This window comes from Mastomys coucha, unplaced genomic scaffold, assembly GCF_008632895.1.
Source record: "Mastomys coucha isolate ucsf_1 unplaced genomic scaffold, UCSF_Mcou_1 pScaffold15, whole genome shotgun sequence".
NCBI classification, from domain to species: domain Eukaryota; kingdom Metazoa; phylum Chordata; class Mammalia; order Rodentia; family Muridae; genus Mastomys; species Mastomys coucha.
The window spans coordinates 18,199,349-18,226,344 of NW_022196897.1; the positions used below are offsets into that span (position 1 = coordinate 18,199,349).

The 26,996-nt window shown below is 52.3% G+C and overlaps 2 protein-coding genes across 13 annotated transcripts in view; one reads left to right on the forward strand and one right to left on the reverse strand.

Annotated features, from left to right (window-relative positions):
* The window catches only part of Nup188 (nucleoporin 188), a 54,815-nt gene extending 42,960 nt beyond the window's left edge, over positions 1–11,855 (forward strand). The window contains exons 28-44 of the mRNA XM_031369675.1: positions 233–302; positions 614–681; positions 1,115–1,310; positions 4,286–4,363; positions 4,596–4,681; positions 4,899–5,044; positions 5,257–5,438; positions 7,536–7,736; positions 7,857–7,949; positions 8,778–8,936; positions 9,412–9,549; positions 10,008–10,082; positions 10,170–10,409; positions 10,539–10,670; positions 10,891–10,964; positions 11,053–11,182; positions 11,294–11,855. Coding sequence (XP_031225535.1) covers positions 233–302; positions 614–681; positions 1,115–1,310; positions 4,286–4,363; positions 4,596–4,681; positions 4,899–5,044; positions 5,257–5,438; positions 7,536–7,736; positions 7,857–7,949; positions 8,778–8,936; positions 9,412–9,549; positions 10,008–10,082; positions 10,170–10,409; positions 10,539–10,670; positions 10,891–10,964; positions 11,053–11,182; positions 11,294–11,470 — 2,245 coding nt within the window. The 3' untranslated portion in view covers positions 11,471–11,855. The remainder of the gene's footprint in view (positions 1–232; positions 303–613; positions 682–1,114; positions 1,311–4,285; positions 4,364–4,595; positions 4,682–4,898; positions 5,045–5,256; positions 5,439–7,535; positions 7,737–7,856; positions 7,950–8,777; positions 8,937–9,411; positions 9,550–10,007; positions 10,083–10,169; positions 10,410–10,538; positions 10,671–10,890; positions 10,965–11,052; positions 11,183–11,293) is intronic.
* A 617-nt stretch (positions 11,856–12,472) lies between these two features.
* Sh3glb2 (SH3 domain containing GRB2 like, endophilin B2) lies at positions 12,473–26,596 on the reverse strand. Of its 12 annotated transcripts, none has more exons than XM_031369677.1 (14): positions 26,429–26,595; positions 22,643–22,784; positions 21,949–22,077; positions 18,231–18,364; positions 17,949–18,041; positions 16,840–16,851; positions 16,157–16,219; positions 15,114–15,263; positions 14,711–14,734; positions 14,228–14,317; positions 13,965–14,065; positions 13,690–13,704; positions 13,343–13,583; positions 12,473–13,081 (listed from the first exon to the last, which is right to left on the reverse strand). In XM_031369677.1, the coding sequence occupies exons 1-14, from the start codon at positions 26,489–26,491 to the stop codon at positions 12,974–12,976; spliced, it is 1,365 nt and encodes a 454-aa protein (XP_031225537.1). In that variant the 5' UTR covers positions 26,492–26,595; the 3' UTR covers positions 12,473–12,973. The 12 variants fall into 12 exon arrangements, with proteins under 12 accessions (XP_031225537.1, XP_031225538.1, XP_031225539.1 ...); XM_031369680.1 differs by having other exon boundaries at positions 12,941–13,081; positions 13,919–14,065; positions 26,429–26,596; XM_031369678.1 differs by lacking the exon at positions 16,840–16,851.
* Between the last annotated feature and the right edge of the window lie 400 nt (positions 26,597–26,996).

Below are 26,996 nucleotides of genomic sequence, written 5' to 3' on the forward strand. Positions count from 1 at the left end.
CAGAAATCTGCCTGCCTCTGCCTCCCAAGTGCTGGGATTAAAGGCGTATGCCACCACCGCCCAGCTCCAATTGCATTTCTTAAGTGGAATATATAAGTATAATTGATTTACAAGAAACATTTTAGGTTTGGGACATTAAAGTATGAAAAAAATGCCAGCAGTGGGGACTGACTAGAGAGATGGGGTCAAGGGAAAGGAAACGTGGCATTTCAACACATGTTTTTTGTTCTAGACCCAAGTTTTGGGAGAATTTAACGAGTCCGCTGTTTGGAACTCTTTCTCCTCCTTCAGAGACATCTGAGGTGAGCTATTGTGGAGGGTAAAGCAGAGGGAGGCTAGGGCCTCTCAGCAGAATGGTTGGTCTGTGGCATCGAGAAAAGAGCCCTGCCTTGAGTTACATGCAGAAAGCTTCACATGCAGCCCCATCTCCAGAGCAGTGCCTGCTTCCTGTCCTCTGGGAAGCAGACAGACATAGCTGCTCTTGGCATTTGCCTTTTGCATTCCATAAAGGTGTGTTTCCTTGTTTTCTAAGTGTTAGGCCCTTGCTGTCAGCAGGGGTGGGTATGGAAGTGTTTCTCTATGTAATTAGTGTGGTTTGCTCTCCCTTCCGCAGCCCAGCGTCCTGGAAACCTGTGCCCTAATCATGAAGATAATATGTTTGGAGATATACTATGTAGTTAAGTGAGTCCTTTCCCCTTCAGGTGGATGTGTCGTTATTGTGTAGTACTGGGGGTCAAACTCCAGGTATTTTGCATGCTGAACAAGTGCTCCACTAATGAGCTATGTCTCTAGCACTCGCCCAAAGATGTGGGGTAGGAGATGGTGGAGCCCTATCACTGAATGTATGGTCGATAAGCAGGGCGCACGGGGGAGATGGTCTGGTCCATTTATGGTCGGTCAGTGAACTATTCCTGACTGGTGCACTGATGGCATTTATGCTGTCAGAAGCGGGGTTAAGCAGGGTCTGTGTTGCTTGGATTTGATGGAGTAGGGGCATTTCTGAAAGGCCTTAGTCTCGCTCATTCCTTTGGAGCTGATCCTAGAGCTGGCTGCCATGTGCTCATCACAACTCCATCTACTTCTGAATCCTGACTTGGGTTTGTATTTTGTATAGGGGTTCATTAGACCAGTCATTAAAAGATACACTGAAGAAGTTTTCCAGCGAGAAGCGCTTTGCCTACTGGTCAGGGTACATCAAGTCTTTGGCAGTTTACATGGCTGAAACAGAGGGCAGCAGCTGTACATCCTTGCTAGAGCATCAGATGCTGGTGTCGGCCTGGAGGATGCTTCTCATCATTGCTACCAGTCACGTAAGCGCCTTGTGGGCACCTGGCTTCTGCTTCAGTAGGAAGCAGTGATGTGCTGAGGTGCCTAGCACATGCAGCTCCTTGGGATAAAGTAGATCAGAGTTTGTCCCTGAAATTCAGACATTGTATGCCAAGAGATGAGGCTGGGCAAGTGCTTGGGGACAGGACAGAGAAACAGTTCCAAACCGCCAGATATCCTGAAAGCTTCCCTGCTGTTGGGCCTGGATAGGGCTAGGGCACACCTCTCAGGAGTAGTAGTTGCCTCTGGGGCTGTGCCTTCTGGACACTGTAGGTGTCTGGGATTTATCTGCAGCTTCAGTGGCCCCAGATCTCTTAGAGTGCTGTGTGTTTTCATTGGTTCTAGTAGAAGGACGGAGGCCACTGTCTCTTCACTGTATAGTGAGTTTTTAAATTTTTTACTTATTACTAGTGTATGCACATGTGTATCAAGGTCAAAAACAATGTGTGGGGTCAGTTCCACCTTTATGTGACCTTGAGGGATTAGACTCAACTCATCAGGTTTGTGCAGCAAGAGCCTTACCCACTGAGCGCTTCCCTAGCACCTGCTAAAGAGACAGAGTTGGTGTTTGGGAAAGTTGGCACCATACTTGGCATTTTTCAGTTTAGCACTGTTGTGTTTTATTATGGCATGTGGTGTTGAACTGTCTTCCTCAGGGCATCTGAACCATATCTTACTTAATTACAATCGAACCTTGGCATGTGCCTCCTTGTCAGTCTCCACACCTACTGCAAGATTTGCCTCCACATAGGGTGATGGCCATGTAGATGCCTTTTAGAACCCAGCAATAGCCTGGTGAGGTGGACATGCCTTAATCCTGGCACTCATTATGCAGAGGAAGGTGAATCTCTTTAAGTTTGAGGCTAGCCTGGTCTATGAAGTGAGTTCCAGGACAGCTAGAGCTACACAATGAGACCCTTTGGGGGATGGGTGTGGGGGGAAACCCAACCAAACAGCAGTTCTTAAGTTGTACCTCTGTCTGCTAGGACACTGACCTGATGAACTTTAATTCCCTCCCTCCCATGGCTACTAAAATATTTGTTCTGTACCTGCAGGCACCAGAGATATTAGAGCTGGACTTTGGCTACTTCTCCACCCCTTTTCTTCTACCCTTCCAACCTTGTAATGCTAGATAGGAGATAAAAAGGATAGAGAGGACAAGAAAGAGATCCCTGAGTAAAGTCTGAGGTCCGAGAGGAGGCTGTGTATTATCTTTAGACTACTTCCTGCTGATTAGAGGCATGGAGTTCCTGGGGGCAGGTTTGATCTTGGCCATCAGAATATCTGATTTCTTCTTGTTGTTTCTTCTTTCCACATGACTACCTAACAAACCATGACCACCCACAACCAACCAACAATCCACCTATGGGCCCTAGCATTTATCTATCCTCTGAACAGTCCCCAGGATTCAAAATGTCCCACAACCGCAGAAATTATCTGCAGCTGGCAAAATCATGCCCATGTCAGACTACAAGGCATACCATAGCCAGCTGCTGTGGACAATCTGAAGCAGTCCCATATCCCACCCTGGGATTAAAATGAAAGCACATTCTTACAATATTTCTGTGTTTTTTAAAGAAATCAAAACTCCAGAATTATCACTAGAGGAAATAGCAATGAATAGGCAGGGAAAGCCTGGTCACATGGTGAGGACGGCACAAGAAAGATGGCCCACAGAATCCGCCAACCATGCTCCTAGAGCCTCCCTCCCAGACACTCTGACTTGGTTGCCTGTGCTTGGGACCTTTCCCTCTTGCTGGGTTGCCTTGTCCAGCCTTGCTGTGAGGGTTTGCTCTTTGTCTTCCCATAACTTGTTAATGCTGTGTTAAGCTGATATCCCTGGGAGGTCCACTCTTTCTTTTTTAATGGAAATTGGAGGAGAGGACAGGGTTGGGGGAAAGAAGTGGAGAAGAGTGGAGGGAGTGGAAACTGCTATCAGGGTGTAATGTGTGAGGGAGTAGGGTGCTGAGCAGTGGTGGGGCACACTTTTAATCCTGCCACTCCAGTGGCAGAGGCAGGTGGATCTTTGAGTTTGAGGCCTAGCCTGGTCTACAAAGTCAGTTACTGAGCAGTCAGGGCTACGCAGAGACACTGTGTATTAAGAGAGAGATGGGGGGAGACAAGGACTTAAGGGAGGTAAGTTGTGCCGGACAGTGATAGCTCATGCCTTTAATCCCAGCACTTCGGAGGCAGGGGGATTCTGAGTTTGAGGCCACCCTGGTTTACAGAGTGAGTTCCAGGACAGCTAGGGCTACACAGAGAAACCCTGTCTCGAAAAACTAAAAGAAAAAAAAAGGGCAGTAAGTTGTAAGTTCACAGGTGAAAATGTAATGAAATTGTAATACCTGGTGATAATGTCGAGGAAGATGCTATGATAGCTAACACATGAGGTAAGAGTAGTCACAGTGGCCTCTGAGAAGTGATGCCAGACACCTGAGTGTGTGAAGAAGCCTTGAGTGCAGAGTGTGTTGGGCTCGAAGTCTAAGCAGATGAAATTGCAGATGTCAAGTGCAGAAGGAGAAAGCACTTGACAGGAACCATCGATGGTTGTGATTGGCACATGCTAACATGAAGCCCAGAGGACCATGAGTTAGGGACAGCCTACATAACAACATGGTGAGACCAGTTTCAAAAAGCAGAAAAGGAGGAGGTTGTGGGGAGGACTGGGCTAGAGTGAGCACAGGTGGGGCTGAGGGTCATACAGCAGGTGACCTTCCTGAAACCTGGGAAGCCTGAGAAGAGTGCCGAACACAGGAAGGATGTATGTAGTTCTGTGGAGGAGTCAAATGTGGCTTTGATTCTGAGCAGATCTCAGGGTGAGCCAAAAACATGCAGGGCTTGAAGCTTCATTTTCATCAGGGCCCTGGTGGCTTTCCAATTGGTAACGGCCTTATGAAGCCCTTCATTTCTTGGCTCTTAAAGTCTGTCCTGAACATAATCCTTCTCCCACCCATTACAGGCAGACATCATGCACTTGACTGACATGGCAGTCCGGCGCCAGCTTTTTCTTGATGTGCTTGATGGGACCAAAGCATTAGTAAGTATGCCTGGGAGATTTCCCTTTCTCTAAGGTCACATAGGGAGCTCACAGTCTGGCGGTCAGTTAGTGCTCAGGTGGCCTAGAGGTGAGGCTCAGTAGTAAAGAGGTACCCCAGCTCCTTGTACCTGTGAGAGGTTAGGGTTCGGCGAGGAGGGCCTGTATATCTATCTGTGCAGTGGTGTTTGCTTATAAGCAGCCAGACTCCTGACTGCTCTGCTTCTCCCCTCAGCTCCTTGTTGCAACATCAGTGAATTGCCTCCGGCTGGGCTCCATGATGTGTACCCTGCTGCTCATCCTCCTACGCCAGTGGAAGAGGTGAGTGCTGGGATGAAAGCTGGCCAACCTAAGGCTCCATCTGCCTCAGCACTGCCTGCCCACCCTTCCTCACAACCCAAAGGGTCTAGTACACTTCACAGGAAATGGAGTAACTCAGCAGATGAGCCTGCAGTGAGGGAGACTGCCTGTGGCTTCTGAGGGGCACTGGAGACAGTGAGTGAGGCCTGCAGCTTCTGCCTTTGCCTTGTTCTTTCAGAGAGCTGGGTGCTGTGGATAAAATCCTTGGGCCCTTGACAGAGGTCCTGGAAGGGGTGCTCCAGGCAGACCAGCAGCTCATGGAAAAGACCAAGGCTAAGGTGTTCTCTGCGTTCATCACAGTGTTACAGATGAAGGAACTGCGAGGTGAGCACCAGCTCCTAACAGGGCCACAGGTGCTTCCTATGAGAACCGAGATTTCAGTGTTGGGGTTTTCACCCCGGGAATGCTTTATTTCCAACTACTCCTTCCCCTCCCAGTAGTATGACGCCCTTCTTCTTGGTACTTAACTGCCTTTCCAGCCCCTGCAGTCAGAATGGCCTGCCTTGGGTGACAGCACCCTCTCATCTGTTCTGCAGTCACTGATATCCCCCAGTACTCCCAGCTGGTACTGAATGTCTGTGAGACCCTTCAGGAAGAGGTGATTGCACTCTTCGACCTGACTCGCCACAGTCTGGCATCAGGTAGTGCTGCCGAGGACAAGGACAGTATGGAGACAGATGACTGCCCTCGGCCCCGGCACAAGGACCAGCGTGATGGGGTGAGAAACATCAGCAGGCCGTCTGGCAGCACACAGACCATACTCAGAGCTGCCACTACCCTGGGGGAAGACGGAAGGTGTGAGCCTGAGGAGCCCAGAGCCCTGTGGGCACAGGGCTTTGAGGGAAGCACTTGGAAAGGCATGGCTCCCAGCCATTTCAGCATAACTAGTCAGGCAGGCATGGCAGGCCAGGAAGATTGGACCATGAAAGGTGTGATGGTTCAGGGCAGCATCCTCTGTGGTCTTGATCCCTGGCTGGTGTGAGCAAAGTGAGGGCAGGGGTGTGCTAGAGAGAGCTGCTTTATAGGGCAGGCACGGGCTTTTTAACCTAAAGACTCTAGAAGCGAGAGAACGGATGTAGAAAAAGAACAGTCTTTTCTTTGGTGGGGGCAGGACTTAAGACAGGGTTTCTCTGTGTAACAGCCCTGGCTGTCCTGGAACTCGCTTTGTAGACCTGGCTGACCTTAAGCCTACAGAGATCCTCTGCCCTCTGCCCTCTTGCTTCTGCCTCTGTCTCTTCCTCCCAAAAGCTGGGATAAAAGACATGCTCTATCATGCCTGACTAGAACAATGTTTTCTAAACTGTCTATCATGGTTACTACCAGCTTTTTTTTTTTTTTGAGGTAGTCCTACTTTGTAGCCCAGGCTATCCTCTAACTTCCTGCCTGTTCTAAATAGAATTTCAGGTATGTTTTGTATGATGTAAAAGCAAATACTATTAGTGGGAAACAATAAGTATGTTTATGCTGGGGCACAGTCTTAAGTGTCTTGGTATGGGTTGTAGAAGTAAGTCCATATTGTTTTTCTCTGTCAGCCTCCACTAAATCCTCTGAAGTAGAGTCTCTTCCTGAACCAGGGGCTCATAGATTCTCAGGCACACTAGGACCTAGTAAGTCTACTAATTCTCAGCATGCCTCAAACCTGAGGATACAAGCATATGTGGAACTCCTGCCTTGTTATGTAGGTACTAGCAACAAACTCCAGTCCTCAGGTTTGGATAGCATGTACTTAATATTTATGTATCTAAGTGTTTTATCTGCATATATGTGCACACACACACAGTACATGTGTGTTTGCCTGGTGCCTCCAGAGGCCAAAAGAGGACAGTAGATGCCCTGGAACTAGAGTTAGAGATAGTTTTGAAGCCTTTTTAAAGTAAGCAAAGGAATTTGTAGTTGATGTGGGTCAAATTGTGTCCTATAAAAAGACATTCCTTTGTTTTATCTGTAATTTAGTGTTTTGATCTATGTCATGGGGAAGGTTCTTTTCTGGTCCTGTCTGTGCTGTTCAAAGCTCCACCCACAGCTGTGTTACTATTGGCAATTGTGGCTGCTGAGAAAGGGGGTGGTTTCTTTTAGGGTGTGACCCCTGCTCAGTTGACTGTGCTCCAGGGATGACAGCACAATTGGACTCAAGGTGGTTTTTGCTGGTAGTTTTTTTGTTTTGTTTTAGACGGGGTTTCACTCTGTAGCCCTGGCTGCTCTGGGATGCACTTTTGTAGACCAGGTTCGCCTCAAACAGAAATCTGACTGCCTCTGCTTCTCCCATGCTGGGTAAGGTGTGTATTACCATGCTTGGTGGTTAAAAAAGAAAATTGGCTAGGTAGAGAGGTGGAGTTGGGCCTGAGAGAAGTTGATGGGATAAATATAACCAAAATGCATTATATGAAAATCTCATATGATAAAACTATTTTTAAAATAAGTGTGTAACAGGCCATGGTGTCACACACCTTTAATCCCAGCACTCAAGAGGCAGAGCCAGATGGATCTTTGAGTTTGAGGCCAGCCTGGCCTAAACAGTGAGTTCCGGACAGTGAGGGATACACAGAGAAATCTCTTGAAAAACAAAAGGGTATAAAACATTGGTGTTTGAATAGAGCCTAAGGTTGCAGATGGAGGTAGATGCTGTGGTCAGCAAAAGGTTAGGCCACTCAGACTGCCAGTGGTAGAGTGCAGTGGAGAGATGGGCACAGATGTACAGGGCAAGTCACATCCTGAGAAGAGCCCTGGGCAGCGAGGCCAGGGCCAGCACTCTCCCTCTTCCTTCCCTTCCTTCCTGCAACCACCTTTCCCTGTCTTCGCCCCTGACTGCCAGCAGGTATGTGTCCTAGGACTGCATCTGGCTAAGGAGCTCTGTGAGGTGGATGAGGATGGGGACTCATGGCTGCAGGTGACCCGAAGGCTCCCCATTCTGCCCACGCTGCTCACCACCCTGGAGGTGAGCCTCCGCATGAAGCAGAATCTGCACTTTACTGAGGCTGCGCTGCACCTGCTCCTCACCCTGGCTCGCACCCAGCAGGTACAATGACGACGCCCTGCTTGTGCCGAATGCTTCCCGCAAGCCGGAGTCTGACTCAGATCTCTTCCTGCCCTTGGCAAGTCTTTTGGGGCTCCATCTAATTATGGGTTTTTCCTCTAGGGAGCCACAGCAGTGGCTGGAGCTGGCATCACCCAGAGCATCTGTTTGCCGCTCTTGAGTGTATACCAGCTTAGCAGCAATGGCACAGGACAGGTGAGTGCCCAGGATTTTGCTTCCTGTAACTCTCGGGTGTCAGGTGCCACCTTGCTGCTCTTCCCTCATATTATATATCAGAGTTCCCTGGTAGCATTTTGCTTCCTGCCCTTGACACATGGCTAATGAGAGGAATACAGCTGCCAGAAAGCACCTGAGTGTGTGCTTAGCATGGACCTGGTGGTAGTCTGACCCCAGCAACATAAATGCCACCAAGGCCAGGTTATTAGCCTGGACACTGTCATCCCCTCAAGGCAGTTGTTACTTGTGGTCCATAGTGTCTCTCTCTCATCCCCCGAGCCCTGAGGGCCGGCAGGTATGTCTTAGTCTGGAGTCCTCGTCAGAGCACCTCTCATTGGAACCTTTATGTCAATTAAGTCCTCTTCATCTAGCCAAGCCTCCCTCGATTTAGAGGGAGCATGTTGAGGGCCAGAGGAGGGCAGGGATACGACCAAGTTGACATGTCTGGGTAGTGGCAGAATGGGTTTGGAACCTTCTGCTCTTGCTGAGGCTGATAGCATTGCCGCTCCTAGCTCTTCTCAAACCTAGTGGCAACTGTCCACTTGAAGAGACTTTTCTTTTTTGTTTTTTCGAGACAGAGTTTCTCTGTGTAGCCCTGGCTGTCCTGGAACTCACACTGTAGACCAGGCTGGCCTCAAACTCAGAAATTTGCCTGTCTCTGCCTCCCAAGTGCTGGGATTAAAGGCGTGTGCCACCACTGCCCGGCTGATTGAAGAGACTTTCTTTCCAGCAATTGGGCCACAAAGAGGCTCTGCTGCTCTGAGTGGGTTCCTATGACATCAATCCTGAGTCTGCCATTTGTCATAGACACCTAGCACCTCTCGAAAGTCCCTGGATGCCCCGTCCTGGCCGGGGGTCTACCGCCTATCCGTTTCCTTAATGGAGCGGTTACTCAAGACTCTACGCTACAATTTCCTGACTGAGGCTCTAGACTTCATGGGTGTCCATCAGGAGCGGACCTTGCAGGTGAGGGGCTACCTAGCTCACAGAAGGGGATATTCAAAGCCACTTGGCAATTGGCTATAGGACTTGGGGTATCAATGCCCATGTCTTTGAGATATCTTAAGAAATCTAACTTGAGGGCTGGAGGGATGGCTCAGCAGTTAAGAGCACTGGCTGCGCTTAACTGAGGTCCTGAGTTCAACTCCCAGCAACCATCTGTAATGGGATCTGATGACCTCTTCTGGTGTGTCTGAAGACAGCTATAGTGTACTCACATACATAAAATAAATAAATCTTTATAAAATAAAACAAAACAAAAAAAAGAAATCTGACTTGAGCCCCTGACCAATGGGGAAGGCTTCATTGTGCTGTTCTCTTTTTTAGATTTATTTTGTATATGTGACTACACTACACTGTAGCTGTGGCAGGGCCTAATGTTTATAGGTGGGTAGACATGGTGTGCAGGTCCCTGAGCATTCTCTCTGTCCTGTCTTCACAGTGTCTTAATGCCGTGAGGACAGTACAGAGTCTAGCCTGCCTGGAGGAAGCAGATCACACTGTGGGCTTCATCCTACAGCTGTCCCACTTCAGGAAGGAGTGGCACTTCCATCTGCCTCAGCTCATGCGTGATGTTCAGGTGGGTCTCGGGCATTGCTTCTTGGAGGGCCTGGGGAGATGAGGGCAGGGAGTCAGTGGATATCTTCAGTGAACTGGAGGCTGTCTCTGAATGTGGGCTTCTTGCTTGGGGTATAGGTTTGACTCAGGCTGCTTACTCAGGCTAGTTCTTCCTCCACAGTGAAGTGAGACTGGATGAGTTGAGAACTTGGGCTCTTTGAGGTAGACTTAGGTTCAAAACCCTCAGGAGAGGGCCTGAGGCTGGAGGAGCCCACAGGCATGAGATGCAGTAGGCTGTGGCCTTGGCCAGTCACATCACCTCTGTCCTTCTGCAGTGGACATAGTAGTAATCCCCATCTTGCAGATGCCTGAGCCCTGCAGGTGGCTGTTGAGTTAGAACATCAGTCAGTGAGAGGGGATGCATGCTGATGTCCTGGGGGAAGATCTGTTTGAGTTTTTCCTGTCCCTCCTGTATCCCAGGTGAACCTGGGTTACTTGTGCCAGGCCTGTACTTCCCTCCTACACAGTCGCAAGATGCTGCAGCACTACCTACAGGTAATGAAGGCCCTTATCCCATCACCACTGGCAGTGCTGCCCTTGATCTCCCATGACTCACCCTTCATTTCTTGACTCTCTTCTCAGAATAAAAATGGCGATGGCCTTCCTTCGGCTGTTACTCCCCGAGTTCAGCGGCCATCCACCACCACCACCGTTCTGGGTGCCCCATCTGGCTGCTCCTCCAAGCAGCCTATTACTGACACTGAAGCCTCAGAACAGCAAGCCTTACACACAGTCCAGTATGGGCTTCTCAAGATCCTCAGCAGGACCCTGGCAGCCCTGCGCCACTTCACTCCAGATGTCTGCCAGATACTGTTGGACCAGGTGCTGGCTGCCACCTCAAAACAAACGCTAGGTTCCCACTATCAGCCTTGAACCTGGGCTCAGCAGTATACTATGCTGTGCTTTGGAGAGCTCCCAGCAAGTTCCAGAGTGCTATTTTTTGTCTTTCAGTCCCTGGATCTTGCTGAGTACAACTTCCTCTTTGCCCTGAGTTTCACCACTCCCACCTTTGACTCTGAAGTGGCCCCATCCTTCGGAACCCTCTTGGCCACAGTGAACGTGGCCCTCAACATGCTTGGAGAGGTAAACTGTTGAGGTAGCCCCCCACATAACTTTCCACTTGTTTAGAAATGTGGAACATATCGAACCCTGTAGCCTAGGCCTCTTCCTACAGGGGCATGCTAGGAATTCCCATGAGTACCCTGTGAGGTGCCAGGAGAGTTAGTATGCAAGAGCTCCAAGTAGAAGCTCTCTAACTGGCCACTCTTACTGCTAACTTGATTTTTGTATTGCTTTCCTCTAGCTAGACAAGAAAAAGGAATCTCTCACCCAGGCTGTGGGACTCAGCACACAAGCAGAAGGGACTCGAACATTAAAGTAAGGGCTGAGGCCTGGGGTAGCTGTGTGCTGCTCAGCTGTGTTTGTTAAGTACCTTTTGTAACATTGCCCACACCTGCCTCTTCAGGTCCCTCCTGATGTTCACCATGGAGAACTGCTTCTATCTGCTCATCTCCCAAGCAGTACGCTACCTCAGGGACCCGGCTGTGCACCCCCGGGACAAGCAGCGGATGAAGCAGGAGCTGAGCTCAGAGTTGGTATGGATGTTGGGCTGGCCAGCAGGCAAAGCTGTTTGGATGCTGCGGGTTTTGTCATTTGGGTCAGGAATAGTGGTCCCGGATCTCATTAATGTGCTGCTTTTCTTGCAGAGCACATTGCTTTCCAGCCTCTCACGATACTTCAGGAGGGGAGCCCCCAGCTCCCCTGCTGCTGGAGTCCTGCCCTCACCACAGGGCAAGGCCACCTCTCTCTCCAAAGCTAGCCCAGAGTCTCAGGAGCCTCTGATCCAACTTGTGCAAGCCTTTGTCCGGCATGTGCAGAGATAGGGCGACGGAGTGCTAATCTACCTGCTGCTCCCTACCACCCTGCATTGCAGCCCGGGCAGAGGACACTGCCACCACAAAGCCAGCCTCTGAGCAAGCAGCTCCCTTCGTCCTCCTCCTGCCCACCCGCTGACATTATTTTTATAGAGCTGAAGAGGTCGACAGCACGGGCAGGAAACAAAGGGTCTGGGTGCTCAGACTGACAATACCCCAAGGTGGCCCCTTTCCTCCGAGCATCCCCATGGTACTTCACCAGCCAGGGAGGCCCTCGGTGCTGGCAGCACAGGAGAGGCCTGTGTGTAGTGAGGGTTTTCCATGATCTATTCTTGCAGTTTTTTTGGTAATACTGTGGTCTATTTATACAAATATAAAAAGTGCTGTTTATAGAGCCTGTGTCATGTGGCAAATTTCAGAGCCCCAGATGTTGGGGGTAGGGAGTGGCTGGAGATGGCAGGATTCCCGTTGATGGCTGACTTACTAGTATCTGCCCATTTAGTCCTGAGCAGGCTGTCAGGACAGGAACACAAAGGATAGTCTAGGTTGCAGTCAGTGTACAGTTCTCTTGCCCTGAAGCCCCAGCATGCCCAGTGGGACCATCTAAAATAAGACATGGCCACACTGGATGCTTCTAGAATCAGGCTGATATAGGGCTCCCTGCCTGCCACTTACAAACTAGTACCTTGAAGAGGTTGATGCTCTCTTGTCTCTTACAGCTTCAGGCTGTTGGCTACTGAAGTTTCCCTGTTCCCTGACTGGCAAGCCACTATTGTCCTATGGGTCCAGGTTTAGGGACAGACATTTTCCTTAGGCACAAAATGTTGTGTAATTGTATGTGAGGAAAACTAGGAGTTGGGATGCCATAAGGAGTTTTCCTCTGCTCTGTACTCCGGGAGCAGCTAGTGCCATGGCTCCGCACAATCTTACCCCAAGAAACCAATGAAGTCTTCCATCACACTTTCAGGGTGGCTCATAGACTCTGAGATCCTGACAAGAGAGCTCAGGCAGTTTGCACACAATGGAGAATTTATTTGCCAGAGAGCAAGCAGACAGGCAGAAGTCAGAACGTTAGTTAGAAACTGAGGGAATGGCGGTTGTAACCACTGTACCCAGCCAGAGCCATGAGGGAAGTGGGGAGGCAGCACTTGGTGCTGCTGCTCTGGCTGACCCTTCTGGTCTCCTCCCAGCCCTGCCTGTTTGCTGCTGTCCCCCTCAACCTTCCACAGCTAGAAGGCAGATGTTCCTTTCATGCCAAGAGCATCCCCAGCATATCCTGGGCCCATGGTGGTGTCAAATGTAGTGACCCTCCTGCCTTAAGAGAGCCGGGAAGCTGGGGTGTGCAGCGTTGCAGGTCAGAAGCAGGGCTAGCATAGGGGCCTGGAGTCATTCCTTCTTGTGGGGTCCTTAATAGCTGAATGACAGGCACAGCCAGAAAAGGGTTAGGTCCCTCATCCTAAGCAGCTGTTACCAGCAGACAACTGTAAGTGGCAGAGCCTGGGGAGGGGCTGCTTAGCTGAGAAGTTCCAGGTAGGTGACAGGAACCTTGCCCTTCTTGTTGCCTCTCTCACCAATGAGCCAGTCAGGATCCATGCCTGGCAGGCTGTAGACAGTGATGAGCTGTTGGGAGAGGAGAGGAGAAGAAACTTATGCCTCAGGACTAAGCCGGGGCAAAGCTGCTACCTCCCTGTGAGAGATGTTACTTCAGGGCTGTACTGGGCCGTAGAAGGTAGGGACTGCTTCTTCAGACCTGTAGTCACTTCCTGACTCCCACAGCTCCTCCCCAGGGTTCAGGGGTTTCATGAGAATGACTAGAGTTGTGCAGACTCAGTGTTTCTGGTCTGTCTAGCTTTTCCTTCCCCCTCAGGACCCTAGACCAACCTCATCAGCCAGCAGTGCCAGCTCACTGCTGTCAGCTGCCTCGTAGTCGTAGAGTACCCGGGCCTTTCGAGTCCCACTGGCTGGGGGAGCCACCTCCTCCAGGCAGAGGGCTGCCTCTTCTGGAGGGGCTAAGCCAGCCCCAGTAGGTACCACAGGCATGGTGGCTGCAGTGGTAGTAGGTGAGGTGCTGCTCAGGGGTGGGGAGGCAGGTTCTGTAGTACCCACAAAGGTGCCTGGAAATCTAGAGAGAAGGATGTCTGAGCAGCCAGTGCTAACCTGTGAGAGCCCAGCGTACCCTTACAAGACAGGCCAGAGACACAAGGAGGCCCAACCCCCCAATAACTTACATGGCACCCTGGGAGCTGGCAGCACGAGGGAAAAACAAAATAGAAGCTGAGATGGTCCCACCTGCTTGTCCCTGCCCACCTCTCCAGCACAAAGACTAGAACTGCCAGGAGCCCCACATGAGGTGCCCAGGTGGGGTTCTAGGCAGAGCCTCCAGTCCAAACTCATGTATCATGCGGTTTTCTGAGCTCAGAAGAGAAGGCCCTTGGCCAGAAGCATTGGGCCACTCACTGGCTCTGGGAGATAGGGGGCCTCAGAGACCTGGGTCCAGCCACACCTGCCTAGCTGTTTCTGCAGATCCAGCATGTGGCGGTAGCACTGTGCATAGTAAGTTGTCTGAGACTTGACGAACTCATGGAGGCAGCGAAGGTGGTTCACCTGGAAGGAAGGTCTCCAGCTAACGCATGGCCTGTCTCTGTACATGCTCTGACAGACCAGACTCTAGAAACCACTGGGTGGGGGTGGGATGCCCAGGCTGTGGGCTGGCTCTGTGGCCTCTGCTTGTGGCAAAACCCAGTGGAACACAAATGTAGAACTCACATGGGTACTGCTGATCCCCTCCAGCAGGAGACGAGTCACTTCTGCCTGCCGGTCAAACTCTGTCTGGGCCACTCGAAGCTCTTGCTCAGCCTAGGTGGGGAAGGCAGTCATGAGAGCAGCTCCATCCTGCATCCTTTCTACCAGCTTTCCCTAGTGGGAAACAATATCACTGTCCTCCAGGAACACAGATGCCTGGCTCTGCCCATGGCACCGCACCTATAACTGATATCCAGAGAAGCCAGAGCCCGTTTGGAACCTGTGGATAGCTGCAGTGACAGGCCCTCCCCTGCCTGACAGGGTAGAATCAATCTATCAGGAGATGCTGCTACTGGACCTAATGTGCCGTGGGGCAATCATTACCCAGAGGGGGATTTGGTATCCCCACCCAGTACCCCAGTGAGTGTAAGGCAGAACCAAAAGCTAAAGACTACCCATCCTCGACCTTCTAGACCTTATCCTCAAGTTCCCTAAACCCCAACTCACCTTGTCGACTTCATCGTTCCAAAGCTGTGGAGACCAACAGCACCGGGCAGCAGGGAAGGCAAGGTGGGCACTGGTCAGTGGAGGAGCAGGGACAGCCAGACGCCAGAGCCCGTGCCTACCCCAGCTCCCAGGGACCCAACCTCTGCCCACCCTATCTTGCACAACCCACCCTAGCCCAACCAGGAGCTGAGGCTGGAACAAGGTTTGGTGTAAGGGCAGAGAGGAAGCACGCATCCCATCTAGCATGCTGCATGCAGGGTCAGCCAGCTGCAAGTCTTGCTTGTACTTTTCCTACAGCCTCCCCCAACTCTTAAGTGGGTCTTAGAGACCGAATGTCCCCACCCCACCCTGACTCCTGCTCGGAGGCAGGACAGGACAAGTGACCCTGGGCCAGTCACTGAACCTTTCTGTCCTCCGGCAGAGAAAGGCAGCCTCGGGCCAGAGTCACACTGGGGGTCAGTGGCAAAAGAAAAAAACAGGGCAGCCTCCACCCTCCGGGATGTTTCTCCTTCCACTCGGCCCAGGGAGGGGAGCGGGAAGTGTCATCCAGAGTCTAGGGAAGAAAAGCCCCCCCTCCCCCCACCGTGACTTAGGAGACCCAATTATGGTCATCTATGGAAATCTGGCCTAGGGCAACACCCTGACACATGGATTGTTGAACTGGGCCAGCAGAATGTACAGCCCACAGTGGATATTGTTATGTGCCATGTTGGAGGGCTAGCTAACAGGCCTAAGCACTGACATCTCAAAGACAATGGCCAGGCATGGAATGACAGCACAAATCATACAGTGGCATGCTCAGAACAGGAGCAGAGGGTCAGATGGCCTGTGCAGGAGAGTTTCACCCAGGGCACAGGGAGAGATGTGTGGCTGACCAACCCCCCACAGTCAATATATACCCACTAACTCAACCAGGCTACTATACCAGCCTAGCCTCCATCTTGCCTCCGACCTGCTCCTCAGGTTGACCTCCCACCTGCTTTCCTGGAGCTTCCAAGGTCATCTAGCTTGCAACCTACCATGGTACTAAGGCAAGAATCTGGGACAGGAAACCAGACCTAGGCAGCCCCCTCTCTTACCTCAGGGTTCCCTCAGACCCATAAGGAGGTTGGAGTGGTGTACCTTTATGTGGGAAAGCATAGAATGGAAAGTTCCTCAGGTTCCCTAGAGGTGGTACTATGCTGTCCTAAGGACATGAAGGGGCTCTGTACAGCTAGTCAAAATATCTTCTACCTTGCCTAGGAGCCAGCTCAGCCTGCCTGCTGGACCAGACTGGGGCACATGGAGTTGTCACTTCCCTGTTCTGAGCTGCCCCTCAGCCCCTCAGCCTCTCAGGACAACCTGCAACTGAGCAGGGCCCTCTGCCTCACCTGCTGTCTTCTAGCCCTGCACTGGCAGAGCCAAGGAGGCCAGGGCGGGGCAAGGCATGGTGGGAGGGGTGCTTACCGCGGAGGCGCTGGCCGAGAGAATGTAATTACGAGGTCTAGTCTCCTGAAAGTCAGGCACCGTCTGGCAGGGAACAGAGTTCATGGGGGAGAGGGGTCACCCTGGGCCAGGACCAGTGTAGAGGCCAGGAGGTGGCCCCAGGGTCTCCTATAAGGAGATGCAAGAAACCCTGGCCCTCAGGGCAGGAGGAAAGACAGATACAACACAGACCCTCTGCCCACTCCAGCCAGCTGGAGATGAGACAGACTTAGGGGCTCAATGGGTCCAAATTGAAGATCCATTGGGCAGATGTGCTGGGAGCCCAAGGAACCCACAGGCTAGGTCTGCTCTTCTTCTGGGTCTCAGGCACACAGGGAGGCCCAACAGATCCACAGCCCTCCCCACCACAGCTTTCTCCATCTCAGAACTTCACCACATTGTTTCTGGCTCCTCCATCAAGGCCAGATCCCTCCCCACAAGAGTAGATAGATGGATGCATGGATGGACAGAGTGACAGGCTTTTAACATTTGCAAGAAGCTGCCTCACAGGCCAATGCCTGCACCCCCACAAACCAGAGACTCTGCAGGGAGGCCAGCCAATTGCAAAAGCCTGAGGGCATGCCCTGGGCTGGCTGCAGCACCTGGGCCCTCAGGCAGGATGGGCGAACCGGAAGCAGCACAGCACAGGGGACGGGTATACTCACATCGCCCTCACACTGAGCCAAGTTACCCAAAGCAGGACGGAAAGGAACAAAAACAGAGAGTTAGTAAGTCCACAGCAGGGGGAGCAGGAACAGCCAGACCCCTCAGGAGTCCTGGGTAGCAGGCCCTAGAGACACTGCTCATACCTCTCAGGACTCACAGGCCCAAGGCTGTCTGGGCCCCAAGAGGAAAGCGGTTACCCTGTAGTGACTAAGGAGAGGCGGAAGTGACAGGCGGTGGGGCTGTTCTGCACAGATGACTGACAAGTGATCCCAAGAGCCATATTCTCTTCACATATGGACCATGCACACTTGTGACTGGGACCAGGCTATGGCTCTCGCCAGAGGCAGTGTAGGCCCCAGTGAGCACACTGACCGTGCTGTAGGGAGGAGGGTCAAATGAAGGTGGTGAGCAATGGAGAGCCCGGTAGGCTCGCCTAGTCTAGACTACCTTGCTTCAGCTAAGAGGCTGAGAAGCACAGGGGAGTTTCCCTAACATACCCTGGGCCTAGGATTTTCCTTCTCAGGACCTGTGGTGGCTGTTAGGTCCCTTAGACCCTTAAGCAGCCTGCATGCCAAGACAGTGCTCAGCCCTTCTGATCCAGCCTGTCCTATCCTGGTTGAGCAGGCCCCCGTGGGCTGGGGGTATAGGAGGAGCAAGATGGCCCAGGCCCTGCTCCTTCCACAGTCCCTACATGGGCTATGGGGGGGGCTGGCCAGCTCTGGTGTTCTCCACAGCCTAGGGGAGCATAGGGCACCTTGTACCCAATGTTCAAGCAGCAGGTGGAGAGTTAGTAAGGGAGCCATGCCCAGGCAAGGCCAGGCTGAGCATCCACTGAGGCAGGAAAGGCATGCAAGAATTCCATCTGATGTCTTAGAGGCTTGCAGGGTACCCAGCCCAGTTACAGGCACCGTGAGTCTGCCCACCTCATACATTGCTGTCTGGAGCCACCAGGGTTCCCTGGGGTGGGGACAGAGACCATGACCTGACCAGGCAGCACAGTCTAGCCCCAGCCAAGGAGGAAAAGCATGCCAATCATCAGGTTCCTGAATACCCCACCCCTGGACTCCCCAGCAGAGCCTGGGAGCAAGGAGGGGGCAGGGGCACTTACCGTGGCTTTGGCTTCAGCTGCCTTGGCCTTCTTTAGCCGGGCTTTGCATGCATCCAAGTCAAGACGCCGGTTCTGCAAGAGCCGCCTTTCCTTCTGAAGGGGTGACAGGGACAGTGAGACGGGCCAGACCTGGTCAGAGACCCCTGGCAAACTGAGATCCAGGAATGGACAGTCATCCTTGGTCACTCAGCCTGCAGGAGTCACCTCTGAGGAGGTCTGGGTTCCCTGCCCAGGATGAAAACCTATGCACAGAGTTCGGAGGAGTGGCCCCAGACTCCTCACCGAAATTGTTTTCCAGTCCCCTTCCAGGAAGTTTCGCAAGGGTGTGAGGAAGCTGAGGGAGGCAGTGTGAATGAAATCCCGCTCTGCTGCTCCCAGGCGCTTTTCAGCTTCTGACACCTTGATTAGTGTCTTCCCTGGGAAGAGAGTTGTAGGGTGAGAAAGGGGCAAAGCACAAGCCACTCTGCCTCCACCAGGGCTGACAAGCAAGCATAGGCAACCTACATGGTTGCCAGCCTGGGACAGGCAGATGTGCTGGACATCCAACAAGAAGCACAGTGCCCGAAGAGAATGGACGGGCTGCTGGGGTGAGGCCGGGCTGGAACCTTGCCTAGTAGGCAACAACAAACCTGGGGTCTCAAGAACAAACACAAGATTGGGGAGTTCAAGCATGAGAAAAGAGAGTCTGACAAGTATCCCCTAAAAGTCACACTAACTGAACACAGCTATCAAAGATGTCAACTACCAGACTCTGGAAATTGTTCAAAGCACAAAAACAAATGAAGAAACATTTTCTGAATAACTAGTGGACCTTTGTAAGAACAATAAATGGCATTAGACTGGGCATGTGCCATCTCTGCCTGATCAGGCCTAGACAGGCAAGAGACCTGCCTGGTGGTAAGACTGCCACCCCTTGCCAGAACTGAACACAATCCAGGAAAATCTAAGGCATCCTGGATACCTCTCAGGAAGCAGAAGCACACCTGTGGTATGTCTGAGACAGGCTGGAAGTACACCAGCCACTTCCTACAACTAGCTGAATAGGAAGCCTCACCCCCTCGAGGCAAAAGCTAGCTGAATTTGTAAACTGCTCAACCTTTAGACAAGTTTCCCAATTCACACACCCAGTTCCTGGTAAAGTCTCAGGGGATGAAGATATTTAAGAACTCAATACTGGCTGACCACTAACGTACTGACGCAGGCACGGCTCCCTGGGAGCTACCTTGAAACGAGAGGAGCAAGCTGGGAATGGTGGACAGGCCTCTAATCTCATCAACTGCGAGGCCTAGGTTGGACGATCCAGAGTTAGAGGCCATTCTGGGTAAATCAGTAAGACTTTGTCTCAGGGCCAGGCAGTAGTGGTACACACCTTTTTAATTCCAGCACTTGGGAGGCAGAGGAAGGCAGACTTCTGAGTTTGAGGCCAGCCTGGTCTACAGAGTGAGTTTCAGGACAGCTAGGGCTACACAGAGAAACCCTGTCTCAAAAAACAAAAAACAACAACAACAACAAAAAGACTTTTGTAAATCTAATACCTCAATAATTGCATTAACTGGACTAAAGCATGCTAAATGAAAAGGTAATGACTATCAGAATGGATAGTCATTGTTTTTAAAAACTAAATATTGTCTATATTAAATGCTATTGGTTAGAGCTCACTTGAGATTTTATGATATACACAGATTGAGAAGAACAGGAGAAGATACTGTGCAAATAGTGGCATTGGACAGCTAAGCAGCCAAAGGGGTATCGGACAAAATGGACCTTCAGGCAAAGAGCTTAACTAGAGACAATGAGTAGCACTTTAGTTTTTGAGATAGATGCTGTCCATACTCAGCCTCCCACAGCTTATGCCACACTAGCGACATGGTAGTTCATAGGGATAACACAGTCAATCCAGGACTGGAGGGGATGTCGCTCAGCGACTGCTGCACCAGCATGGGGACCTGAATTCAGATCCTCAGCACCTCCATACAACTCAGTGCAAGGGCATGCATCTATAACCTTACTAGAGACGGCAGTGGAGACAGGAGACTGGCTACCAAGAATACCAGAATAAGTGAGCTACAGAGTAAGCTAGAGAGCGGTGGAAGAAAGCATGCACACCTGACTTCTGGCCTCCACAAGCATGCACACATACACACCAATCCATCAGGAAGACACGTGTAAGGACCTAACAGAACTCAATATACACACCCCACACCGACAAACTGCAGGAGAAAAGATAGCGCAAACAAACAGCTGGGAAGGCCCTTCTCTTTCTCACTAACCATGAAAGACAGTCATGAGCATGCTGTCAGTCAGCAGCCGACCTTCACAACAGTGCTTTACCCGGTAACACACAATGTAAACACACACCGATCCCCTCACAGGTCATATGCTAGACCACAGGTTCTCAACTTGTGGGTCAAGCCCCGGGGTCGAATGACCCTTTCACAGGGCTCGCCTAAGACCATCAGAGAACACAGGAATTTACACTGCGATTAGTAACGGTAGCACAATTACAGTTATGAAGCAATGAAAGTAATTTTATGGTTGGGTGTCAGCACAACATTTGAAACTGTATTAAAAGGCCCCAGTGTTAAGAAGGTTGAGAACCACTGTTGTAGCCTCCAGACTGAAGCTCAAACAGTGGACTGTTTGTGGGTATGAACAAGTTGGCAGTTCTTCTCTTTCTCCTTGCCAGCATGCCAGGCTTGTGGGGTGCTAGAGATCAAGCCACAGACCCCGTCAAGCCAGGCCGCATTTTATCACATGTCTGATAGAGCTGTAGCCCTGCAGTTTCTCAAAAGATTAGATACGGGGCTGAAGCAATGGAAGACAGACCAGAAAATGTGTCACTGGTAATCTGAGCTGGGGACCAGGATTGACAGACGACATAAAGGGGAGATGTTTGGATGAGGTGGAGATGTCTGTACAACTCTAAATAAACACCTGAGTATATATAAAGTACATTTGATGGTCTATAAGGTATATCTGAATAGCATTCAGAAACAAAGGAAGAGAGACAGAAGAGGCTCTACACATGCCAGCATGACTCAGATCTGCTAGATAATGGCAAATGAATGATGAGCTGGAGTTAGGAGCACTGGCCGCTTGTCCAGAGGACCAGTGTGCAGTTCCCAGCACTCATGCTGGCAAGTTCACACCACTTGGAACTCCGGTCTGAGGGAACCCTTGCCCTCTTCCAGCCTCCCTGGGCACCAGGCACTAAAACGCCCACACACAGAAGAACAAATCATTTTTTTAAAGTTAGGTTGCAGGGTACAGAGGATCCTACTAAGAAGCAGGCTCATTCATGAAGGTGCACTATGTATGGGCATGAGGACCTGAGTCAATCCCCAGAGCACATGTACAGCAGGGCAGTGACAGGGGCGTAACATGTGATTGGAATCTCTGTTCCACAAGTAGGGACAAGGAGGATCCAGAGGCTTGCTGGCTGGCCAGCTGTAGTCTAACCAGTGAGTAAACACCAAGTCCTAGTGAGGGGAAAGATACCTAAGGTTGGACCTCTGACCTCTACATGCATGCATATGAGCACCAACGTGCCTACACACAACCTAGGGCTGGGACGCAGCTCAGTGGTAAAGTGCTTGCCAAGCATCCACAGGACCCCAGGTTCCAACTCCAGCACCACAGAAACAGCACACATGCATACATACATACCACACACACACACACTGGATCCCACACAGGCACACTCATTCACACACACCATACCTCACACATACATCTAAACTGGTTAAGGTAGGATGCACTTTTTTATTCTCTTCTATACCTATGGAAGACTTACACTTAGCATAAACTCAGGTTCTCTGTATACTTTAAACGGGAGGAGGCGGCTCAATCCCAGCAGGCATGGTCAAAGCCCCTGGGACTTACAGCCAGCCCTCAACAGTAAAACCCAGTCCAAAGTGAGAAAGGGGGAGGGAGGGAGCTGAACTTAAAAAGCCAGAGGCAGTGCCCCACACTCTGGCTCCTGGCTCTGTGGTCTGCTCACCATAGGGAGTGCTAGGGCCCAACTCGCTGGCTGCCTCTGCCATGTACTGAGCCAGCAGCTCCCCATTGGTGACTCTCGAGGGCACCTTTCTGTCCAGCTTCTCATACAGGAACTCCTCCACTCGAGCACCTGTAGGGAGATAGCAGCCAAAACCACAGGGCTCTCTGGTCTAAGCCAAAGATAAAGATGACAGCCAGTGAGAGAACGCACCCTGGGCAGCCCCACCCCCCACCCCAGCATGCACACTGAAGACATCCAGACCCATCCCTTACATCCCCACCCTCCCTGTGATATGACAAAGGACACCAAGACCCAGAGACATAAAATAACAACTCCAAGTCTCACAGAGCTGAAGTCAGCACCTCCTTGTCTCCCCTATTTGAACAGGATTTACGGTGTATAGCACACACCTGAACGATGCCCTGCCCTTGGTCCCCAGGCCTCTTTGGACACTTAGGCACACTACAGGCCGCCTTGGCTTGTGCAGTTTCTCTGGCAGGGGCTGACTTTGGTCCTTTCCCACCTCCGGCCTGAGCCAAGGCTCACACCTGTAGTCTGTATGACTCCTTCCCCATGCCCACAGCACTTCAGGCTTTCAACCTCTCCTGCCAGCCCGGCTTTCCCTCTCCAGAGCCCTGAGCTGCGGTCCTGAGTCTGATGGGTGCCCACCTGCCTCTGCCCCACACCCACTCACTGGGGTTGGGCTGCAGCAGCACCTCAGTCTGCCTCAGGATCCGCTCTGTCCAGTTCTTGGTGCTGTCTGCGCGAGCTAGGAGGTTTTCAAAGTGGGCGTCAAGCTCAGTCTTCTCAGCTTGGCCAAACTTCTCCTCAGTGAACTGGAGAGGGAGTACAGGAGAGGTCCTGGGGTCAGAACCTTTCACAACCCACCCTGGGTCTTAGTTGCCTTTTTCTAGGGTGAGGGGGTGGGTAAGTCAGGATTGAGGCTCCTGGAAACCCCACAGCATCTCCGGTCCCTCTCTCCACAAAAGCATAGATGCTCCCAGTGAGTGCGAGCCCTGAGGGAGTGGCCACCAGGCTGAGGGAGAGAACTTGGTAGCAAGTCCTTAGGAAACAGACTGGGCCCAGGGCAAGGGTCTGAGTTACTATGGGACTTCATGGGCAGCTAAGGGCCGCGGGGAAGAGGGGCTATGGCAGAGAACAGAAAGAATGCAGGTTCTAGGTTAAAGAGACCCTATTCATGTCTCAGTTCTGCTTGTTGAACTATATGACACTGAGAAAGGGCTTTGCCTCGCTGGGCCTCAGCTTCCCCTTAAAACAGATAGTAAAATGTTTCTCACAGGCTACAGAGGGTAAGACAGAAGAGATGTGGGTGAGACATAAGGGGGCTGGCAACTGAGCCTGTGCCCAGCGGGAATACACACACTGCTGCCGCTGGCAGCTGATGGGAGGGAGTGTGGGGAGGGAGGCTAGCCAAATGTTTGGCCTCTGGGTGTGGCAAACAGAGAACACTGCCAGCCCACCAGAGCCAGCTGGTGAGTGTACCCAGGACCTGGCAGGTCGCATGGGTCCCCCATCAGAGCTGGCTAGAGCCATGTGGGCCACCTAGGAATAATGGGAAACTGGTCCAAGTCCTAGCCATCTAAGGTAGAGAAGCCCAGGAACAGATATCCCCAAGCAAAGGCTTGCTACCAGGTCACCGTCCAGCAACAAAAGGTGAAATCTGCTACAGGTGTGGGGCACGGAGACTCATAGGGTCTGAAGCAGGTGGAGTCAAGCTTCCGATTACACAGATATGGCCAATGAGGTAAACAAGGGCTGTGAGGGAGTCAGGGTCTGGGGGCAGGAGGCTCTGCAGAGCCACTGCCTGCGATGAATCATCCAGAGGCCAGCCAAGGAGCCACCAGGTCTCTCAGCAGCCATCAATTATGCAGCAGGCCTTGGGCTTCTCCCTGCTTTAAGACCTCCTCTTCCCTCAGCTCCCTGAGCAGCTCAGCCTCTCCCTGTCTTCACAGTCCCTAATCCTCCAAGGATCCAAACCCTTGGTGGCTCCCAGCCCTCCCAGCCCTCGGAGGCTGTTATTATCCCACTTTCCAGCTGAGGAAAAGGCCCAGACGGGTAGCATCATTGCCCTGGGCCTCAGTTTCTCCCTAGAAAGTGGCTAGAACCCACCTCACAGAACACCCAGCCAGCGTATAATATGGGTTTAATAGTTCTTTCTGGAAATACTGGGGATGGAACCTGGGGCCTCAAATGTCCGGGAGCAGAAGACTCCTACTGAGCTGGGGCCCAGGGGTAATGTTAGCCAGTGCCATCACTTATAAAGTCTCCCAGTGGTGTCACTGCAGGGGTTGGAAGCTGCCAAACATACAGGTTCCAATGCTTACCGGGCTTTCTTGAGCCCTGGGCATCCATCCGCCTTTACCCACTGCTACCTGCCTGACTTGGAGGAGGGTGAAGCCCTGACACTAGTTCCTGATTACTGCTAAGATCCTCAGCAGGGTGGCTCCCACACCCACCCACATGCACAGTATTCCTATTACCCTGGTGTGCTGTGTGGTAGGCTTCCCTTGCCTCCCTGCCCTGACAGGGCCACTTTGCCACTGGCACCTGCTTCACAGACACTGATGGATGTTTCGGACACAACTCTGGGGCCCTTTGTGATGGACACCACCCTGAAAGTCACTCTTGAAGAAGGGATCTTGTCCTAAGGTTTCAAGATGGGGAGGTCTTGCTCCTTGCTTCCTTTGGGATGCAGGTGAGGTGAGTCTCAGATTTGTCACTGGTCCGCACAGGGAATGCGTGCTTGCATGTCCTGGTGCCTGGCACAAGGACACTGACCCTTAGGAGCTGTTATGTCCTAGTAATAAAGAACACCTCCATTGTTCCAGATGCCTCCCGTGGCAGGCACTACAGGTGCCTGCCTCCTCTGCTACCTAGTTCCTTTTCTTCAGAGAGGAAGGGGATCACGACTGAAACAGTCCAAGGCAGCTTCCAGCAAGATGGCATCAGCAGGAGGGTGGGTGTGTGGAGCACAGAAAGCCTCTATTTATAACACTCCCAGCTCCCTCCTCCACCTCAGCCCGGGCCTGGGCCCTGGCTGCAGCTCAAGTGTGACCCGTGTGCCTGCCCCCATCAGGCAGAGTGAGGCCTGGAAGCCTAATGACACCACTTCCTCAGAGCCCTTTCTGTGGGCCTGGCCAGGTCAGATGGCAGGACCCAGCAGTGGCAGGAAACCAGCAGATCAGGTTCTTCCCAGATGTGGGAGATAGTGTGGTTGCCATGACAACACCTGGACAGGCTTTCCCCTTCTTGCAGGAGACTGAGGCTCCCAGGTCCTAGTATCCTCTCTAGGGCTGGGGTTGCCCACCACGCTTGGAACTGGGAACAGGGATGGCAATCCTCACTGAGATACTAAGTCTCATGGGAACCCGGTGCTTTCTAGTAAACATGGCCACATGGGCCTCTGAGGGGGAGGGGGACTGTGCCTAGCAGGTCAACAAGGGCAGCATACAGAACATATTCCTGGGGTGCTGAGATGGGTTAGACCAGGGGTGCAGAAACCCCAGGAATCCCAAACCCACCCTTGGAGCAGACAGGGCCTCCAACCTGAGCCTCACCCATGCTTTACAGAGGCCAGAGTAAGGCTGAGATGACTTGTCCAAGGTCACTGCTCGCTGCACAGATACATTTAACCTCAGCAACTGCATCTGCAGCCAACCCAGGAAAGAGGGCCACTCCTCCCATTACTCAGAGCGAGAAACAGAGGCCCTGAGGTAAAGCTCTCCTGTCCCCCAAGGTCACGAGAAGCATTAACATCCATATCCCGACTCCAGCTCTTCACCGAGACATTAATTCACCTCAGCTTCTCTTTTTTTATACCAAATGTTTAGGACTTGTTCCAATATCAGCATTACCGGCTTGGACAGAACCCAAAGAGGGCAGTCTGCCAGATCCTAGCCTTCTTGACATCCTTTAGGCCTGGGAAGTAAAAGGAAACAAGCCTCCTGCAGAGCAGAAAGGAAATAACTCCTGGCTTCCGGCCTGACTATCCAAGCGTGTGAAAGGGACCATAACACCAGCCTGCCCATTGCACGGGTATGGAGACTGAGGCCCGCAAAAGGGACTGGGGTATTTTTGTGTGGCCCTCAACCTGCCAGCCTGGCCTGGGGCGGGGGAGGGGAGGAAGGGAGACTAGTGCAGGGAGGTATGAACCACCCAGTGGTCATTCATCTCCCGGGCAGTGCAGGCACCAGGGCAGTGGGCAAACCTGTCAGTGTAAACGGACACTGCCAAGCGCTCAGGCACCGGAACCCAGGCGCCCATGGGTCCCGGGCCAGAGGAAGGTGCAGCTGACCTCGCTGGGAGCTCCCCCGGGCAGCTCGGGGACAAGGGAGCAGGGGCCCGAGCTATACCCAGCGCGTACAGCCGCGGCTGCAGGAAAGGAAGGGGCCCCTGCGGCAGGGTGCCCGGGGCACGCTCTACATCCGGGCCCCATGCGCGGCGACGTGCCAGGCCTCACCTGCACCGCCCGTGTGAAGAAGATGCCCGCGTCCGACGCCAGCTTCTTCATGTTGAAGTCCATGGCGAGCCCGACGCAGGGCCGCCGCGCCGGCCCCAGAGCAGCCGGCAGCCCCCGCCCACCTGCTGCCTGAGCCGCCCTCTGCGCGTGCGCGTCAGCAGGCTCGCGGAGCGCGGGGCGGGGCCAGACGGAGGGGGGCGGGGTCGCGTGGGAGGGGAGGGGCCAGAGTGCGAGGGGCGGGGCCGAGCGGGGAAGGGAGGGGCCGGGTGAAGAGAGGCGGGGTTTTGGGAGTGCGCTGATGCCCCCTGCCGGCCGCCGGCCACACTTGCAGGCTGTTCACCCTAAGAAACATTTTACTAAAACAGTTTCTGTGTGCCTTTGAGGTCTCTGCAAACGCACTGTAACAATATACTGTTGATTATCTTGGTAATTCTTTGTGCAAATTTTGGTTTTCTAAATAGTTGGGGATATATTTGTTTGAAACAATGTCTCTCCAGGCCCTCCCTGGCCTAGAACTCCAAATGTAGACCAGGTTGGCATCCAGTTCTTAGAAACTTCTGCTGGGATT

Excerpts from the sequence above, each read along its gene's own strand:
- Sh3glb2 (XM_031369677.1), bottom strand. The coding sequence starts at position 26,491 with ATGGACTTCAACATGAAGAAGCTGGCGTCGGACGCGGGCATCTTCTTC. Across the intron at positions 18,042-18,230 it reads GGGACTGGAAAACAATTTCG|AAGGAAAGGCGGCTCTTGCA; the intron begins GTGAGGAGTCTG and ends TCACCCCTTCAG. Across the intron at positions 15,264-16,156 it reads TCTCGGCCAGCGCCTCCGCG|ACTCTGGATGACACTTCCCG; the intron begins GTAAGCACCCCT and ends TTTCTTCCCTAG.